This window comes from Helicoverpa zea, chromosome 24 (genome assembly GCF_022581195.2).
Source record: "Helicoverpa zea isolate HzStark_Cry1AcR chromosome 24, ilHelZeax1.1, whole genome shotgun sequence".
In the NCBI taxonomy this organism is placed as follows: Eukaryota; Metazoa; Arthropoda; class Insecta; order Lepidoptera; family Noctuidae; genus Helicoverpa; species Helicoverpa zea.
In genome coordinates this window covers 2,300,643-2,322,076 of record NC_061475.1, presented here as the reverse complement: position 1 = coordinate 2,322,076, position 21,434 = coordinate 2,300,643, and the positions used below count along the sequence as shown (strand labels likewise).

The 21,434-nt window shown below is 36.8% G+C and overlaps 1 protein-coding gene across 1 annotated transcript; it reads left to right on the top strand.

Moving 5' to 3' along the window:
* The first annotated feature begins 1,257 nt into the window (after window positions 1-1,257).
* LOC124642419 (retina and anterior neural fold homeobox protein 2-like) lies at window positions 1,258-20,538 on the top strand. Its single transcript, XM_047180827.1, has 6 exons — window positions 1,258-1,330; window positions 5,507-5,655; window positions 6,368-6,508; window positions 14,194-14,281; window positions 18,618-18,762; window positions 20,343-20,538. The coding sequence occupies exons 1-6, from the start codon at window positions 1,258-1,260 to the stop codon at window positions 20,536-20,538; spliced, it is 792 nt and encodes a 263-aa protein (XP_047036783.1).
* The last annotated feature ends 896 nt before the right edge of the window (window positions 20,539-21,434 follow it).

The window sequence follows — 21,434 nt, the reverse complement described above, 5'->3', positions numbered from 1 at the left end:
AAAAAATATAAAGATGAAGAAGTGAAGCAAGGGATTTCGTACGTGTAGCTCAAGCTACAAGCCTTTCTACAGCTACAAGTTTTAACACAGTAAATGTTTTTTGTTGATTGTTAAAACTATGTTTGTAAGCTTATTATGTTAAACATTTCTACAATAAAAGATATTATAGACCATTTTGATATATGTTTATGCATGTCACAACCGCCCTTGGTATGTGGCCGGTTGTGACACTTTCCCATTTTTTTTTTTATCGATCTTATGGGTAAACCATAGTATTAAGGAACAATATATTAGTGTTTTTACGTACACAAATGTCTAAATTGCGATACAAGTTCCTTTTCTGCGAGCTAATTAGTAAAATAACAAAATTATTGGTGATCAAACGAAAATTGGCACAACTGTACCCAGTCTACCCTAAATGGGGATGTTATATTTCTTTTAATTTGTGTCTTAAATTGTATAAATGACGATTTGCGTCAATTGTACCGACCGAAACCGACTTCTAAGAAGAGAGAAATAGCACTCTAGAAGTTGGTAGCAAAATAAACAAGAAAGCCGAACGATAACCTAGAGTCACAAACTTTTCAAAAGTATTTTTCTGTTTCTGAATATCATTCTCTAAAAAAAACTTTGTAATTCTGATACTCAAGATACCTAAATAAACGAAAAATTACATAGGTACCTACCTACAGACATGTTTCGCTTGAAACTATACAGATCTACTCAGTCAAAATACTTTTACAGTTATGACCCATAATCAAAATTACATTAAAACATATAAAACAATCATATCCATTTAATTAACAATCCTATTGTTTCGAAATAAATCGCCGATTATAATCGTCGTTGTGTACATCGGAGCGAACGACTATAATTCTTGAATCGTCGCGTGACACTCAAACCTAATCCATTCATAGCCCTTAACTTATTACACCGACCAATCAGAGCGAAGGGGCGGAGTCTAAATATGAAACGACAGTATATAAACTTTAATGCGTGTGAAAGAGATAGATATTTTTTGAGGGTTCAGTCTAAAATTGAGCTTTACGGAAGCTATGGTGGAGCGATTCAGTAAATCGTCAGTCAAAGTTTGCAATTTGCGACATAAAGTCGCGGTCGCATGAATCGCTGTAACTATTTACGTCGTTTGTCGCGAAATAAATTATTTAATTAATTGTTTAATGTTTAGTGGAGTTTTTGTTCAAATAATTAAGTTTTTATTGAATGTACTGTTAGAAAGTGAAGTGTTGTGTCGTGATGTCGGAAGCGGGTCGCCGGGGTGCAGCCTACACTATTGATAATATACTCGGTCATACGGATAGACAACCAGGTATGTATTTTTTTTAAATATATAAGACATCAATCATAATGCCTAATACGTATTTTTGAATTATAAATCAGCTGATTCCATCAAAAGGCTATGAAACATAGGGCCGTGTCCACTTGAATAATAATTCTATGATAATAATTTAATACCTAAATAAACGGACAACTAAAATAAAAATTATTAAGACTTAGGTACAAATTACAAGTAAGTAAGTAAGTAGGCCTGTAGATATTAGGTATACCTGTAGATATTATATTACTTACCTATGAAATAAAAATAAAGATTTAAGTAATAAATCTGCATTCAAGACATGCATGATAACATATAAACTAACTAAAGAATAATATTCAAAATTCTCAACAGAAACTTTTCAGCAGGTAACCCTGAATTTTAGCTGAAAAATGCTGCTTATTTCAGCACCTGTTCTAGTGGTATTTACCTAAAACTGAATGAACGAACTTGCATATAGGTAAATTGAATAAAAAAGAAAGCAGAAAAATATTCCTGTAACTCTCTTTTAAAAATTAGGGAAGATATTTATTATACAGGCTCATTCCCAATCCCTATTAATATTAGGTATACTATGGGTGAAAGAACCTACCTTTGTCCGTCTGTCTCTCACGGCTAAACTACTGAACCGATTTCTTAAGGCACGAACAAAAAACGTGACATAGGCTACTTTTAACCCAGTAGCGGAAAGTGGTTTTCTCGGTGGGTGAAACCGCGGGACCAACTAGAGTTCACACATAATTTACATAATGCAACCATAGACATTTCATTGTAGGCTCTTAGCCTTTTCCTTAACTAGCCGTTTTGCGGCTTCACCCTCGTCCCGTGTCAACTACTTACTGCCCGTATCGGGATAAAATATAGCCTATGTTACTCGGGAAGAGTGTAGCGCCCCAACATTGAAATAATTTTTTAAATCAGTTCAGTAGGGGCGGAGCCTTTTGGGTACAAACAAACGGACAAAAAATGTTTCCTCTTTATGACATATATATAGTTAGTATAGTTTGCGAAGCGGAAAGTTTGGAATAATTATAGTAGGTACCTAGGTTAATAAGTAGGTATATATTTAACTAGAAAGATTACAGGAAAATCCTTTTTTTTATCAACAGTAGGTAAGTAGTTAATATTCCAAATAACTTACGTAAATATGCGGTATGGAAAAAACAAGACATTATATTTTTATTATATTTTCCTGGTACCTACCTTAGCACTGAAACCCCGCAATTTTCCGTGACAGGGTTAATCGATTAGGTATTATGATAATACAATATAATAATGCATGCTGAAATAAACATTCAACTAATACCTATTTATGTGTTTGGGTAGGCTCATAAATAAGTATGCAAATGACTGTCGTTTTATATGAGTATTAAAATCCCGTTTCTAATCTTATATTAACTAGATAATCAAAGGAAATTAGTTTAAGTTTTACGTGTGCGAGAGCTTTCTCGTCAGACAGATATTATTACGCATTTATACATATATTGTATTAGCTACACCTACTATTTATTTATTTTATCTTAGATCTACTTATTTAGTTTGGCGTCATAATGGGAAGACTTGTCGCTAACAGCGATCTCTTCCAGATATCCTTAACCATTAAACCAAGACGCGCAATCCTTACTTAGGTGTCTTTCTAACAAAATTATTCTACTACTGTTATATTTGAAGCTGTTTAGTATTCTATTACTAAAATAATTTGGATTCATAATAATTATTTAAGACATTCCGGCGGCAGAACGTGAGTTCATCGACTCTAACGTAGTGTTTCCTTCGTCTGTAGGTATGCAAAAAATATAAATGTAGGGGAAATAGCTATTAAGACAGATATTGAAAAGAGCCGATTTTAGCCGACCGCCATGAAGTATTATGTTTTCCGCACTTATTTTTATTGCTTGAAAACTTCATGTTTTGTAGGTATGTATATACCTAAGTGTGTGAGAGGTACTTAGTAAGAAAATATCAATTTATATACATAAGTGTTCATGTTAATTTAGTTTTGCGAAAGTGCATACAGTCAAAAAAACTAAATTCTATCCCAAGATTGTGTGTGAACCCTTAAACTTTCAAATGTACCACCCCTCCGTTGTGTGGTACAAAATAGCTAGTTAGGTCCATAAGCCTGAAAGCATAACCCTCTTTATACTCAGTCGGATAAAAACAGACTACCATTTTTGTATTACCACTATAGTTAGTGGGCACCCCGTGGAGTTATTATATAGGTTTATTGTAAAAAATCATCTCAAAATATAATATTATGATTTTAATAATGGCAACACACCCATTATGGTGCTTTGTGTTAGGTTATTATCACACTTGGCTGGCTTCTAAGTATGTATTATTGTTGCTACAGTTGCGGTGTTAGTTAAACCGGTCAAGTGTGATCTGGATCGGTATGTAAGGGTTCCGTATGTTCGGAAAGTTCTACAGTAATATTACTTTTCGCCCTTGCCAGTGATTTGAATGGGAATTTTGTACACAAAATTAGGTAATCAACACCCATACTACTTATAAAGATCAAAATTGAAAACTATTATAGACAGCCATTTTATCAAGGAAGGCTAAATATACTAATTTTGATCTGGGTGCGTGATTTAGTTATAGATTTAAGTAGATCAGATTAGATTTAGTGAGATGTTGAAAAATAAAAAACTTAGAAGCAGCTAAGTCCGAAAAAAATCTTGGCTAAACTTGGTAAAATGTTAGCGCCTAGCGTGTAATTTGCATTTTAACGTGAAGCAACTCTAGTAAACATTTCGCTAACGGTCGTTCGCAACCCCATACAAGTAATGTCAAATTCCTATCTCTAGTAAGCAAAACAACAGATAGATAAAATATTGGGAACGACATTAAATGTCGTGTATTTATGCTACAGATTTCTAGACTAGCTGTTGAAGCCCACATTTATTAGTCCAACTTATTCTATTGAATTAGTTTTGTGACGGGTTCAAATTTTGTTTAAGTTTAAAACAAAAATATGCAGTCAAATACTTTCAGGTATGTTTATTATTTAAATATCCTTCAGATTTAATTTAAGACAACTTTTTCAAAATATTTAATTCTATTTCATTAACAAAAGCGAGTCTTCACAATCAGGATTACCACTATTAACGGTTGAGATACAAGCATTAACATTATGAACATTCACTATTTACCCATCGCATTGTCCATTCTGATGTTACAATTCAATACAAAAGCTCTAATAAAAATAAAATTAGTGCAAATAAATAGTGAATAAAAGCGACGTTAAGTGTTTAACAATACTTGTATTTTGTTAAATCCTGCTTGTTTAACGAGGGGTCTACAATCCCCTCAACGCAATTTCAACCTTACCGGTCGTCGTTACGGTAAAGTTTTGAGCGACGTAACGTGTTAGTCCACATAGGGTGATGAGGCTTATATTGGTCTGGTAGTGAACAAGGAGTCCGGATTACGAGATCGATGTCATGTCAATCAAATGTGAAGCGGTGGGAACTGCAGATTAATGTTACTTTAACGATATTAAAACATTTTATTTGATATGCGCATCATAAAAAAATATATTTGCATTTCGTCAACACAATATCAGTTACATTGTAAGAAGATTAAGGTATCAGACTTTAAAGTTGCAAGTTACCTGTTATCTTGGAACTAAAGTTATACAAACAATTGTAAACTCCCATTCTTATGTTACTGGTATCGAAAATAAGCCAAGATGATTGTAACAGGGGATTTTAAGAACTTCGCTGTATTTTCAAATCGTCTTAGCATGAGTCTCGAAATGGTACTAGAGGCGAATCAAGTTAAAATATTTTGAGATCTCTAGGGAACACGGTAGCTCTACTTCGACTTATGTTAATTTCATGTTAGTAGTTGAGATGTTTTTTAAGCATGGACGAAATTAAATCGACAGAGTAAAACAACGATGTTGTGTCCCGTAACCTATTAAAATAAATATTTTCTGGGGCCAAAATTCACTGATATATAAAATGACAGGTTTCTTAAGACAACTGACAATTTTCACGTTAGTCGAAGTATAAGTTTGGTTTTAGTTGTCTAAATTAATGCCATTGTTGACTTTTCCTCCTCCATATGAGGAGAGACCTGTGTCCAGCAGTAAAATTACTGACGATGATCGTTTTCTTTGCCATTATTCCAATCCATTTTAACACATACACTTTTCTCCAACAGATCGCATAGAACTAAAGAGCGAGAGCGTGGTACATTCAGACTCTGAGCACGAGCATGAGCTGAGTGAGCACAATGACCTTGAGCACGGACATGAGCACAGTGAGCACGGCGAGCACTTAGAGGCGTTAGATGCTGGACGACCGCGCAAGGTAACTTGATAGATATATTTCAGTCTTTTAAGGGTGTGTTTTTGTATGTCGCCTAAATTTTTTCCGCAGTAGTAGATTTGACCTGCAATTCTCAACACAATTTACTATTAGATGAAAAGCTCGTAGTGTATCCATATAGGTACTGTGTTTTTTTAGCTCTATATATAATCTATACCGGTGCTATTTGTATGTTTGTATGTATACTGAAAATTAAAGTTAGCAAAAAATACACTCAATATCATGCCATGAAAGAGACCAATGTCCTACCGACTAATGTCATGTATGACCCATTTTATAGAAAAAATTGTTTGAAACCGTTAAAACAATGTAAACTATACTTAGCTCCTTTACTCGGTATGCTGAATTTAAACCTTATTGTGTTTGATTCTCTAGCTCTACAAGAACTTGTTTTTGAAGTAGGGTCATACATGTCGTTAGTCGATAGTCCATTGCCCAGCTCTACGTTACCATCACTGGATCTCTATAATCTACTTCTTTGTATATAAAAATGAATTTCTATTCGTTAGTCTGAATAAAACTTGAGAATCGCTGGACCGATTTGGCTTATTTTGTAAAATATTCGTAGACGTCCAGGGAAAGTTTAAACGATACGAAGTTCACGGGATCAGCTTTTTCTGAATAAGTTTTTTATAACCAATACCTAAACCTTAATGCCAAGTTCTCCCATCGACCTGTACCCTGTTTGTCTAAGCAGGTGCGCCGCAGCCGCACCACGTTCACCACATACCAGCTGCACGAGTTGGAGCGAGCCTTCGACAAGACCCAGTATCCTGATGTCTTCACTCGAGAAGAGTTGGCTATGAGACTCGACCTTAGTGAGGCTAGAGTGCAGGTAAGATAAGTAAAACTTTCTTCTTTATTTTCTTGTTATTCTACATAATGGCCCTTTGGCGGGACAGCCTTTGTGCTTCTTACTTCTTCTTACCTTGCTTTCTAAACTACTGATGATATCCTCCTAGCCGATTATCGGCTACGGCGGCTGTTCTCGCGTGAGGAGATTAGCCAACTGCGCAGGACATATTATAGTGCACGAGCATTTATGCAGACACAGGCGCACTCACTATTCCTTCACTCTCATAGACCGATGGGACGGATGGGCCTCGTATGAGGACAGATTTCAGCGAAGATAAAGTAGAATCTAAGTTTTTTGATGATTGTCTGTTTGATGTTTTACGAAACATCGCGTGGGGCACTAGAAACAGAAGAAATTACTTAATTTTTAATCATTTTATATAAAATTATATATCATATAGATAAATTTCGTAATTACAGTTTTAATTAGCTTCATTCAATAGGTTTCATTTCTGGTTGAATTAAGCCCACCCTAAACAGTTTTGTAAAATAAATGCTTAATGAATTGCGCAATTAATAGATATTTAATTTGTATAATTCTAACAGGTTCACCGCAAACTATGAATTAATTGGTAAAACACATTTTGCTAATTAATTTAATTTACTGTGCAATTTCAATTTATTTTTACCACAAACACACTCGATAGGTTAATAAATATCAAACATAAATATGAAGTACCTAATTCTGAATTTTTTTGTGGATGTAAGGGAATAAGCACTGTCTGTAAGTTGACTTACCATAACTGCTGCAATGCTGTTTCTTCGGAATCTTAGATAAATATTTCTGCTGCTACTCCGAACATACCGGTGTACCTAGGTATATCTCACACGTAAAGTATGCCCCGAGCAAGCGGCTAATGTAGACGCGACATAGGTAACGCATATTTCAAGGTGAATACCAACGTGTTTTCTACACCTTATGTTTCACAAAATCCTCTGGCTACAATTGTATTGTTTCTTTCGCATACGAAAGCTACTCGACCTAACTCATCTTCCGAGCCTTTTCCCAACTATGTTGGGGTCGGCTTCTAGTCTAACAAGTCTAACAAGGAGCGACTGCCTATCTGACCTTCTCAACCCAGTTACCCGGGAAACCCAATACCCCTTGGTAAGACAGGTAGTCAAACTCGACCTAACTAAAGATACTAAAGTGAAGTGAATGATATTAAAATCGTTTGTTTTTATAATTTCCTTGTCCCATGAGTCATATTTTTTTTATACACACCGATTGTTTAACTTTTGTGTATGCTTCATGGAAAGTTAAGTGGTTAGATATTCTATAAAGATTGATCTATATCTCAAGCCTGAAAATAAAACCAACCTGATTCAATAAATAACCTTATTACACATACGTAATTATATATAACTAATTATACATACATAATTATATACAACTAGCTTCCGCCAGTGGCTTCGCCCGCGTGGTATGTTGATAAAAAGTAGCCTATGTGTTAATCCAGGGTATCACCTATCTACATACCAAATTTCAATCAAATCGGTCCAGCCGTTTTTGCGTGATTGAATAACAAACATACATCCATACATTCTCACAAACATTCACGTTTATAATATACTAGCTTTCCGCCCGCGGCTTCGCCCGCGTGGAATTCGGTTCACCCCTCCCGCTGTGGGTTAGCAGCGGTGAGGGAGTGTCAGACTCTTACTGACTAAAATCGTCGTGTTCCGTCCTAGGCCTTTTATATACCAGGGCCGCGGTACCTCTTTCGAACAACCCGCAGCCGCGGCTGGCCCTGGCGCTACTGGGCCCCACTGATTTCAAAACAGACTAATTCGCGGCGAACCTTAACACCACGATACAGAAAAGCACAACGCCATCTATCGAGCTATCGGGAAGCTCGCGATTGAACAATGAGCTACAGGTTAAAGCGCGAGATATCATTGCACTTCTTACGTATCTTAAAAAAAACAACGTCACCACGTTTTAAAAAGCTATCATTCCACTTCTTATGTATTTTAAAAACACATCGTTACCACGTTTTAAAAACACCCAGCGCCATCTATCGCATACCTCAAGAACGAAATAACTTAACTAATACTTATACCAATTAGTAATTCGTTGAATTATAGTTAATTCAGGATAAGTAGATGTAAAAAAAACAGTTAAGACGATAAAACAAATCGTACGTCATCCCTCGGGAATTCCTCATTTTCGAGGATTCATTATCGTATCATTTAGCTTCTAAATTTATATGTTCATATTCGTTTGCAATATATAAGTAGATGTAAAAAAAACAGTTTAGACGATTAAACAAATTGTACATCATCCCTCGGGAATTCCTCATTTTCGGGGATTCATTATCGTATCATTTAGCTTCTAAATTTACATGTTTATATTCGTTTGCAATATATTACCTTGTTTTAAACGACACACAGCGCCATCTACAATCCATCCATCAAGCAAACAATATTTTTGTTTTCCCTCGGGAATATCTATTTTTTTCGGGATAAAAAGTACCCTATTATTTAATCCGGACTTCTAACTTTACGTCTGCAAAATTTCAAAGCAATCGGTTCAGTAGTTACGGCGTGAAAGCGGAACAAACAAACAAACAAACAAACAAACTCACTTTCCGATTTATAATATTAGTAAGGATTCAGGATAAGTAGATGTAAAAAAAACAGTTAAGACGATAAAACAAATCGTACGTCATCCCTCGGGAATTCCTCATTTTCGAGGATTCATTATCGTATCATTTAGCTTCTAAATTTATATGTTCATATTCGTTTGCAATATATAAGTAGATGTAAAAAAAAAACAGTTTAGACGATTAAACAAATTGTACATCATCCCTCGGGAATTCCTCATTTTCGGGGATTCATTATCGTATCATTTAGCTTCTAAATTTACATGTTTATATTCGTTTGCAATATATTACCTTGTTTTAAACGACACACAGCGCCATCTACAATCCATCCATCAAGCAAACAATATTTTTGTTTTCCCTCGGGAATATCTATTTTTTTCGGGATAAAAAGTACCCTATTATTTAATCCGGACTTCTAACTTTACGTCTGCAAAATTTCAAAGCAATCGGTTCAGTAGTTACGGCGTGAAAGCGGAACAAACAAACAAACAAACAAACAAACTCACTTTCCGATTTATAATATTAGTAAGGATGTAGGATGTAGGATGTAGGATGTAGGATGTAGGATTATACATGCATAGGATCTTTATTTTGTCAATACCTATGTTTTACAAATAAATATATTCTATTCTTACTACCAATGCATACCGTCTCTATAGCTACATATTAATATTACCCTACACACGCTCATACAGAGTCAAATATCAAAAGCATGTTGAATGTTCACACAGAGGTGTGAAGGTAATTAAAATTAGTGCCATTCTCATGGCGTCGGCACAATGAGAGCAAATTGTCGATGGTCCTCTCACCGCAACTACCCAAAGCCGCATAGTAACGCTGTTTAGACCACGACACTGCGTACACTCGTCTAGCAGTGTATAGAGCGAGTGTATGGGTGTTACTGGTGATAGAAAGTGTCGGGTCCGTAGTTATAGTCTTTGGTAGAAAGAAAGGGCTCAAGACTCAACTTTGACTAACAATAATCAACCACCCGACTTTATTGTTTTTTGTGGACATTCGTTTCGATTTTGCGTTCAAAATGATGTTCAAATGATTGTGTGTTCAAAATCGTATAGTTGCAGACGTTTTGTATTTGTCTCTCTTCTTTTCCGTTTAGACGTGTGGTTTAGACGATTACAAAAAAAGAGATAAAGAAAAAATATGTTATCATTTCTTTTTTATTATTATTCGATTTGTTGGCGTATTTTGTGGCACATTCCAAAAGGAAAGGAAAGGTTGTCATTGAACCCATCTAATACCCTCTTTTACCAGCAATTTTCCTTATCGAACGTTTAGGCAATCATTGCCGTAAAGACCTCAAACAGACATGTCAATTATATTCTATCCGTTACAGACATATCATACAGCAATTAAGGAACAATTACACAAAACAAGAGCACAGTTAATCGCATTAAGTGCACCGTCCCTTACGTCAGAATGGCTGACGGCGTGACGTCACAATGCGCTAATTCTGACGTCATTATCCTCTCGGAGCAAGAGCGCTAATGTTTGCAGCGCCTTCAACGGTACATTACTTGCCTCCTCAAATTGTCGTAGATATATAATCAGGCCTCTTAAAGCTGCGTTTTGCACAAGAATGAAATTATTAAGTTCCGTTAAAAGATAATAATGGCCAATGTGCATTTGTGGCGTCCGTTCTTTTCTGAGGCAAGTGGTTCGTGTAATTGTTTTCAAGATTGTATTGCTTGGATTTTTACCGTAGCTTTGCTTGCAGCTGACTGTTTTCTCTAACTGACTGATATAGTGAGCTAAAGTCAGATAAAGCAGTTTACCACTGTGTTCTCTTTCTATATGTTTGTATAGCCATGACAAAGTAATTATTGATCTTTACTGCACGGCCTGAGCGAATATATACCAACTTGGACGGACACATAGGTACATAATCGTTTGTGACTATATAACCCTAAATATGGATTAAACATCAACACTCAATAACAGATGAGTTCAAAAATGTGTTGTCATTTATAGGTACTTAGTTCCAAATAAGTCACTGTACCTATTCTGCCATATTTTCTTCAAAAATTGTCGCGATATCTGTCTGTGTAGATTCGTCGTCACCGTGAAGGAGCTCGGCTAATCCCAGCGCAGTCAGTTCTTCACGTTCGTTATTAACCATTCACTCTGCAGCTTTTGGCATTTTACTTTCGAATATAATTTTGGGAAATTTTCGGCTGTGTCCCAGTACCTAGGTATATTAGTAGTTGTAGTATTAGTAAGTTAATAATCTTTCATTGTTGATATCTTGTTTGCAATTGTTGAGAAAGTTGCAGACATAATAATTTTCCTTGAGTGATTAATAGTGTTAGTATTCAATCATCGAAAACTATATCACAAAGAATGTAAGAACAAAAATAGAGCACACAAAAAAAAACAGTTAAATGACGCGTAGAAAAAACGTCACACGTAGATAGAAATAGACTACAAACGCTAATAAATCCTTATGTTTAGTTAATTTAAAACGATTAACAAACTACCGACCTGTATCATCTTACTATTCACAGATCCCTATAACCCAATCGTCATCTCCATCACGGCAATTAGCAGCCTAATCAAATTGTACAATCCCTAATTACCCGTAATCTTCACCAACAATAGTTAAATTAAGCGCGGTTTGGCCCAAGTGCGCTTTACTGCAACTAAAGAGCGCCTGCAATTTCGTAATTAGAGACTTCATGCGGTCTCAGGGGGTCTTAGGGGGTCTTTAGATGGTCTAACAGGGGGTATTAGACACCACACTTGACGGATTTGTGGGATCTTTTGAGCGTTAAGGTGTCTGTGGTGGTTAATGATGATCCCCTAATTTTTGCAGGAATCGGATACGTAAGATGGATTAGTAATTTGCGTTCTTTGTTTAAGTTTTGTGAGTTAGGCGTAGTTGGCAGTTTTATATTTGGAGTGTTTAAAGAAACGGTGTAAAATGGAGTTTTTTAGCACTAGGCTTGGTTTGAAGCTTACTTAAGTAGGTAAAATCGGGCAAAAGTGTGGACTTTCGTCAATTGATAAAATGGGCCGAAAGAGTGATTGATAGTCACCTGCAAGTTTGATTTCCCTTTACGGTCCCTTAGAAAAGTGCAATATCTCACACGCTACTTTTTTGGCCGACTTTACTTACATCTCGCACATTGTTTTATGGCGTTGAGATATCAAACTTAACGGTTCAGTCCAAGAAGTTTGATCACATCTTTCGAATACCGAATCAATAAAAAGCACCAATTTCATCCAATCACCACATCTAAAGCATTCGAACATACCAAAGACATTTGATAAGAGCATTCGTTCTGCCAGTAGTAAAGTACCAACCCTATTGGAAGCTAAGTATCAGGGGTGCCACACAGTTCTTAAATCACACTCAACTCAGTGCAAATTGCTTTTAATCCACTCCATAGATGCTGTACGCCGACAAAGGACGGTATACTTATATTCTCTACTGACATTTTAAACTCCACCTTGTGGTGGTCGCAATAAGGCTGGTTTTTCGTTGTTTTGTTTGAAGTTTGAAGTTGAAATTTAGAATGGAATGGAGTGGGTCTCAATAAAATGTCTAGTGATTGCTCTATGTAATCGACACGAGGCAGTCTATTCAATGTAAGTGGTTCTCGACGAGTCGTACGAATTAATTCCATGTTTAATTGATGAATTTCACTTCGGGAAACCAATAACTGCATGGCATCCCACGCATTTGTTAGTGATGTAGAGAAGTCAAAAAGCTATGAGAAATTAATAACATAGGTTTGATAGATTTCTTCACCTTCTTGTTCTTTGGTAAATACCTCTAAGTTATACGCAGACATTCTGAAATACGTATAGTCCTATTGTTGCAGAAGTTGAATTTCACATCAGTCCATGTAAAGAACCCAAAATATAACAAGGATTACATTGCTTAATTAACTGGCTCACCAAACTTTTTTTATTTACCTACCTATATTATATTTTCCGAAGTTGCCATTCCCATGGTAAACTTTTGAACTATGGAGATACTAACGATACAAGAACAGACAAGGAATTCTACGGTCTTGTCAAACCTTCAACCCCAGTTATGTACAAGCCAATTAGAGGACCAATCTGACATAAGTAGTTGCATGTTAACAATGTTAATAAAATGGTCCATTGATCGTAACTTTGACAGGAGGTGTTTAGCCGACCATAATTGTCGACTCCAGCACCATTGTGAGAATGCAGCGACTCAGCAAAACGGTCTCATTTGAAAATTATGAAATTACACCAATTTTTCCTTCTACAATGTCTTTTTATTAGCGCAATGTGGCTCGACTAGCTCAATTTGTTTCTATTCTCCATTCTTATACATGCAAAGTTGGACTTTACGGCAATGGTGGAAGGTATATTTTCGCACATGATTTTAAAGGAATGGAAACCACGTATGCGTAATTGCTTTTCATTACGGTTCCATTGTAGTCGAGAGGTGCGGACGAGTGCGGGGGAAGGGGGAGGGGAGAGCGTCAAATTGCCAACAATTACACAATAAAAAAATTTAAAATCGCCCACAACTCGGATTGGAACCATTATGCGGAAAGAATCCAGTTCAGATTTTGTGAATCAATGTTCGGTCTTGTATAGTTTCATATCTGTGGGGCCATGACAGTTATGAGATGCCACTGTTGGCTCTGCCTTAGAAAGACCATCGCATCACACTAACTTGATCACATGAGTGTTTTAATTAGAGTGATCCCTGAGAAGTAGCAAAACATCTCTATCCACAACCAATAGAACGTCCAATACTACTTGAAGATCCGTAGTGAAGAGAAAATACCTAGTTCTGCTGCGGTTTCGAGGTGATTGATGATGATGCGAGGTCTTTTACCGCTTAGATACTACTTTTACCTACATAAAAACTTGCCAGAAGTAAATCATTGAATACCGTACCTAGATATTATTTTCTCTTCATCAGAAGACCTATTTTTCAACCCTATTAGTAGACCTTCTTGATTTTGTATTTTCAGGTAAAATGTAACGGAGTCATCCATTTATCACATACATAATATTTCCCCTGCAACCTCTATATCGATGACATTGTTCACAGGTGTGGTTCCAGAACAGACGAGCGAAGTGGCGCAAGCGAGAAAAGGCGCTTGGCAGAGATCACGCGCCTTTCATGCATCATGATCATGGTAAGAGGAATACACCTTAAAAAAGAATATTTGCTAGTATCAAAATCTGCCTCAAAATCTGCATCTGCCGCGCCAGTGCGTTTATCGCTAGTGGATTGATCAGCTTCAAAAAGGAACTTCTAAACATACTCAGAATTCCAGACCTACCTAACAATTGAATATTTGTTCAAATCAGAACAATTAGTAGTTCGGAAGATTGGCGCGTTCAAGCGAAAGACTATTTAACTTAACCCCTAATCTATGACAATTTTCTATTGCTAGCTACGTATAAAATATTGCAACTAAAAAATATAAGGGTTAAAAATGACGATTTAAAAGAAAAACGAATAAAGCAAATTACAACAAAATAAAACCCAAAACTGAAAACATTACACCTCAAATCATGACTATTATTTCCAAAACGACATTAACAGTCATAAAACCGTAGGTAATTATATCGGAAAAATACTTTCCTTGTCACCCGACAAACATCCTTCTATAATGACAGGGTACAGTCGTCACCAAAACTCGTACGAGTTATATATTTCACGTAATTGGCCGCGGTAATGAAATACGAGCCGATTGCACCCGATGTTTACCGATCATTAACGATCGTTTACCGATGACTATCGGTCGTGTGAGCGGGCAATCTGTGCGTATACTAGGGCTGATGGCTTTTGGTGTTTTTTTTTTTGTAATTGCCCTGTTAGTGGGTTTTGGGGATAATTCGTTTTTGTAGTTTTGATAGGTGTAAATGGTAATGGGTAGTTAATTTGGGAATAAAAATCATCTATATAAGATATTTTGTTGTGTTTGTTGGATCTGTTCGAAAATCAAAAATTGCAACTTTGAATAAAGTAGATGGCCTCTTATGTCACGCGCAAGTAATCCAAATATTACTGTGAACATTATATTATGTAACTTTTAAAGAAAAATAGATTAATAAATTCACTTCTAACAGCCTGTGTATTTCATAACAGACTGGTTTCAGTATGCGGCCGTACAATTCAGTATCTATTTATATTTTCTTAATAATTACGGGTCCAAAACTTAACAGAATTTTAAAAAACGGGCTTTCAACCTACTTCACAAAGTGTAAACCCTACTATACATTACACCTCGGGTGTCAGTCACATCAGAATCAGAGACAATTAGTAGCCAATTGCGTAGTAATCGCTGTCACCCCTACACACACCCGGTCGATTGAAATGCTACTTTAGGATTTAAAACTCGCTCTGTGGGTGACGCGTTGATTTTTATTTAATGATTTTAGGTCTCCTGGTAGTTTTTGTTCAATGTTGTTGATTTTTGATAATTATCACAATTAAAATATTGAATCGATTTGTGACTTTTGTAGGTTTTATTAGTAGGTAAAGTTTAATTAAGTCGCAAATGTCTAAGTAACTGCTTATTTGATGATCTTGTGTGTACTTATATAGGTATGTCATTATTTATGCCCAAATATGATAAGATTAAATACGAACCGCCAACTATTTTTGCTAAAAACACGTATACACAATATACAGTTGTTTTCTTCCATTTTAATTTCTGTTTCCCTTGCTTTTTACACACTGTCTACATCTCTTTTATTCCTTTTCCTTTCGCAGGTATGCTGGAAGAGATTTCTTTAGAAATAAGCATTACCCTTGTAAATTCTTTCTTTCCTGTCATCTTTCTTTATTATGTGTGTGTACAAAAATTTGTAAATAAATAAATAAGTATATCCAACATAACCAAATTCTATTGCTTTTATATTGGTGGTATACATATGATAATGCTTAACATTAGCGATAAAAAAACTATCCAGGAAAGCATCATTGACGTACGTACTTACTAACTATAGAATAACAAAAAAACTATGTTCTTTAACAACTATAAAATTTATCACTCCACGACATTCATAAACAAACAAATGACGCTATTTATAGTTCGGCCGTTCAGAGAATGCGTTCCTGACACATCGCGATTGAACTGACGACGTAACTTTGTAATGGCGTTGCAGTTACGATAAAAATTTTTTGCTGATTGTTTACCGTTTTAACAATTGATGAAATAAATTTAAAACAACATTATTATATCAATAATCAATGAATGTTATAATTTTGGTCCAAACTGAGTGTCAAATAACTTGGTAAACAATATTTTTCTAAATCTATACTGCGCAATTACAAGGTTATGTCAGCGCTTTATATTTGTAGTGCTGTGCTAAAAATAACAGGCAAGTATCGTAATCAGTTCTTTTACAGTTATACTTATATTATAAAATATAACGCGATCGAGCTAATCTGGGCTCAAATAAAAGGTTACGCCGCCCGCCACAATACTTCCCCGCCATTCAGCACGAAAAAGATGATGACCCTATTAAAAGAAGCCTGCGGGGAAGTCACAAGAGATGACTGGGCAAGGGTTGTTGAGAAGACTAAAAACCTGATTTTGGAACATTTTGACCGAGATATCAGGATTGATTCTGTTATTGATAATAATATAATTATACATGTAGGGGAAGATGATGATGAAGACACCACCTCCTCAAGCGAATCGGAGTCTGATTAATATTCTGTACGCACATTCAATTCAATGTACTTACTTTATTGCATAGAAATTGTAACTTTGTAACAAAGAATAAATAAAACAATTTTATTATATGAATATTACCTTTTTTTGGTTTCCACTTAAATAACTAAAATAAAAATTTAAATGATTCCGCCAATTTAAAACGAAAATAATCTTAAAATAATTTGGCGGTTCATTTTGGAGGAACGGTAACGAACTCAGTGTTATGTTGTGCCCATCACTAGTCGTGACTAACTGACAGGTGTCAGGAACGCATTCTCTGAACGGCCGAACTATAATACACCAATCACCGTTCTATAACAAATATACCTAATATACCTAATTACAAATACGCCATCTTTAAAAGTAAAATTGTGACGGAAACTCGTTTATTCTGTAGATGTTTAGATATTATACTAATGCGTGAATAATGATCGCCTTATAAGTGTAATGTGTGCTGTACGCGATTGTACGATAATGACAATTACTGGATATCCGTTTCGAACTGATTTATTGACTGTTAGCAGTTTTGTTTGTGATTGTACTTTGGTGTTTTGGGGTATCGAATTTATGAGTTGTTATGTGGCGTCTTCATAGTAAGTATGTAGGTACTACTTGAAACAGCCAACTGAGCCAACTATCGAAATTCAGTTTTCTGGTTTCAGTTTGCTAAATGAACTTTCAAGCGAAGTCGGATTTCTGAAATTATGTTAAGTATACGTCATACATACAGGATTTAAAAGAATATGTTTTTTCGCTTTTGACTTTGGTAATAATCTTCTTGACTTTGGTATTAAGTTAGTTTTCGTCGTTCCTTTATGGCTGATATATTTTTTTTCAATCGCCAGATAACTTTTATCCGAGGAATATGTTTGCTGTTTTAACGACTTTTGTATAGGCCCTTTTTCCTTATCTTACATCGCATCAAACAAAAGAAGAAAAAGCATTATTTTTAACCGGGATAAAATCTATAAAAGTAGTTCTATTTAAAAGAAAACAAAAGATTAACTTTACATATCAAACTTTGTAGTTCACAAATCAAACTCACAATACCTATAACTTTTATTAGTAAAATGACAATCATACAGAAGGCAGGTGCGACAATATCAAACACTACAGTGGAGTTATTGTAATCGTTATCAATAAACTATTACCTGCCTAATCATATTATACTGAGTAAACATAAAATTATTTATCTGCTAACTGCACGATTTTGTCAAAGGATTGTTGTACTTGACTGTGCTTAGTGAAATGGGGGACACACGTTCAAATGTACACAAATTGATAAGGTTTGGTAAATATTTAAAACGCGACAAAGTACAGTATATTAGATTCATTTTTTAATAGTTTGTAAAGATTCTAATTGTCAGATTATAAAGAGAAAAATAACAATTTAATACCTAGACAGTTCCTTTCGACAGTACTTATGCAGAAAATATTTTATACACATTATACATTGCATACTCTTAACAAACCAAAAAAACTTGACGGTTTCTTTCTACAGAGGAGACAACGGCTAGACAAAAATAGATTAACACTCCGACAAAGAACGGAAAGATTGCGGATATAATTTTACACCTCATGTCGAAGATGGGACGACATGTTAAAGAAGGCCTAGTAGCCAATATGAAACACATGAAACAGAATTGATCTTGCGGGATCTAGGATCTAGTTTTCTCAAAAAGCATGTGAAACTGCTGGCAAAAGCTAGTTTAGTTTAGTTTGAGTAGGATAGATATATTTCTTTAAAAAACCATGTAATGACGTCACCAGATCTCGTATTCATAACCCACCTTTGTTACAGTGGTCGGCGAGTGGGGTGGCGGCGGTCCCCCTGGTGGTGAATGGTGGGCGCTAGGCCTAGGCGCTGGTCTGGGGGCGCTAGGCGTGCCGGCACCGCTGTGGCATGATGCAGAACCTGCTGCCGCTTTCAGAGCGTTGCTGCATAGGTAATTATGATGTTGGAGACTGTTTGTTTTGGGCGAGTGGTGAGCGCTAGGCCTAGGCGCTGGTCTGGGGGCGCTAGGCGTGCCAGCACCACTGTGGCATGATGCTGAGCCTGCTGCGGCATTCAGAGCGCTGCTGCATAGGTAATTATGATGTTGAGGCTGTCTGTTTTGAGTGAATGGTAGGCGCTAGGCCTGGGCGCTGGGCTGGGAGCGCTAGGCGTGCCAGCACCACTGTGGCATGACGCTGAGCCTGCTGCCGCTTTCAGAGCGTTGCTGCATAGGTAATTATGATGTTGAAGACTGTTTGTTTTGGGCGAGTGGTGAGCGCTAGGCCTAGGCGCTGGGCTGGGAGCGCTATGCGTGCCAGCACCACTGTGGCATGACGCTGAGCCTGCTGCCGCTTTCAGAGCGTTGCTGCATAGGTAATTATGATGTTGGAGACTGTTTGTTCTGGGTGAATGGTGGGCGCTAGGCCTAGGCGCTGGGCTGGGGGCGCTAGGAGTACCAGCCCCACTGTGGCATGATGCTGAGCCTGCTGCCGCTTTCAGAGCGTTGCTGCATAGGTAATTATGATGTTGGAGACTGTTTGGAGGTTTTGTGTTGTTAAGGAAGGAGGGCGCTGGGCCTAGGCGCTGGGCTGGGGGCGCTAGGAGTACCAGCCCCACTGTGGCATGATGCTGAGCCTGCTGCGGCATTCAGAGCGTTGCTACATAGGTATGTATGATGTTAAGGGCTGTTTGTTTTGGGCGAGTGGTGGGTACTAGGCCTAGGCGCTGGGCTGGGAGCGCTAGGCGTGCCCGCTCCACTGTGGCATGATGCTGAGCCCGCTGCCGCTTTCAGAGTGCTACTGCATAGGTAATTACGATGTTAAGGCTGTCTGTTTTGGGTAGGGCTGCCATCTCGAATTTCGCCAAACCCGGACAAACATTAAAAATACCCGGACATTTGGCGTATATCGCATTTTTTCCCGAACGAGTACGATTTTTTTTAAACAAAATAATACCTAATTTGTAATCCATTTAATATTAACATTTACTTAAATTCAATGAGGTGCTTCCTTACATGAGCGCTAGGCGTGCCAGCCCCACTGTGGCATGATGCTGAGCCTGCTGCCGCTTTCAGAGCTCTGCTGCATAGGTAATTATGATGTTGGAGGCTGTTTGTTTGGTGGTGGCCTGAGGGATACTTCGAAGTATCGTTTACAAATGATGACTGGTTTGATAAAGTTTGTATGAGTTTGCGAAAGATCTTTCGGTTCTCAAGGCTGTCTTTGGAGTTAAAAAAGTAACAGGTAGAGGAACTGCAGTTGGGAAAGACTGTCCAGTGTCCGCTGATAAAGCAAAAAAATAAGAAACGAAACGTAAACAGGATAATCATAAAACTCTTCCCAACTTCTCAACTTTGACAGTGTTCAAAAACAAGTCTTATTACATTGCACTAAAAAAACAAAGTTCTGCTTATCAGGGGTTTATAATCCAAATGGTATATAACACCATATTGGTGAGACTTACACAAGGTTCACACAGACCTTAGGAATACATGCACATACAAATTATAAAACATAATTCTTCCTTCCACAGGTACGTCCTGGCCCTACCACCACCAGCACTACGTCCCCCGGAGCCTGAGCCATCATCCTCATCACCCCCTTCACCCCCCTCCCCGTCCCCCTCCCTCGCCCGGCTGGCCAGCGCCGAGGCTCTCCGCCTCCGAGCCCATGACGCTCTACTCCAAGATCGAGTGGTCCTGCAGCATAATAATAAGGTCCACACGTAACCTGAAAGCAGCTGGGAGCTGAATCCCTATGTGAATAACTCTGGACATTAACGCTTTTGTTTTAAGGTTCGTTTTCGTGTGGCAATATTGAGTCGTATTCTCTTAGACGAAGAATAAATAATGAATGGAGATTTCTCAACATTTCGACCATGTCGCATTAAATTAATTGTTTAAATCGAGCAGTTTGGAATAATGAAATTTCAGGATCCAACTTTTATTATTATGATATACAAGACTTATAAGGGACTTATAAATGAAAATTTGATCATCTGCTAAGTTAGCTACTTATTAACCTTCCTCAAGTTAACTTGTGGTAATGTTACCAACCAGTCTGAAAACGGAACTTTTTCATGTATGGGTTATAATAACAATAAAATATCTGAATGCACATAAATATAGTAGGATATTAGGGATAAAAGATAACTTTTATAGATCATCATACAACTACTAATCAGTTTCACACACTCCGTTCAAAATAAATTAGGTAAATAGCCTGATGGTCAATTTTGAGCCATTTTCTTTATTTTGAACGGTTCTGTTCTGTACCCCTATTCCATACATCTCGTGCTTTTGGAGCACAAAATTCTGTATTGGTTATGTTTCTTATAAAATGAAGCTTGATAGAAGAGCAATGTATTTCCTATGGCGCTACACGTAATCGCTTACATTTTGCAAAAGCGGATAAACAGATTTGCATGTCTTTCTTTAACTCGTATTGTTATTCACTTAAAAAAATATTACATTGCAAAACTCTTTAGTATAATTATTAAGATTGGTTTTAATTCGACCACAGATAAGTAACAAAAAGTGGAGTGCAATCTGAAGATCGTGTCATACTAAAATGCGTCTATTTGTAATAACCCACCTTTACCGAATTTAATGTTATACGTAAAAAA

Coding starts and splice junctions, on each gene's coding strand:
- LOC124642419 (XM_047180827.1), top strand. CDS start 1,258: ATGTCGGAAGCGGGTCGCCGGGGTGCAGCCTACACTATTGATAATATA. Junction 6,509..14,193: donor TTAGTGAGGCTAGAGTGCAG/GTAAGATAAGTA, acceptor CATTGTTCACAG/GTGTGGTTCCAGAACAGACG. Junction 14,282..18,617: donor TTTCATGCATCATGATCATG/GTAAGAGGAATA, acceptor CCTTTGTTACAG/TGGTCGGCGAGTGGGGTGGC.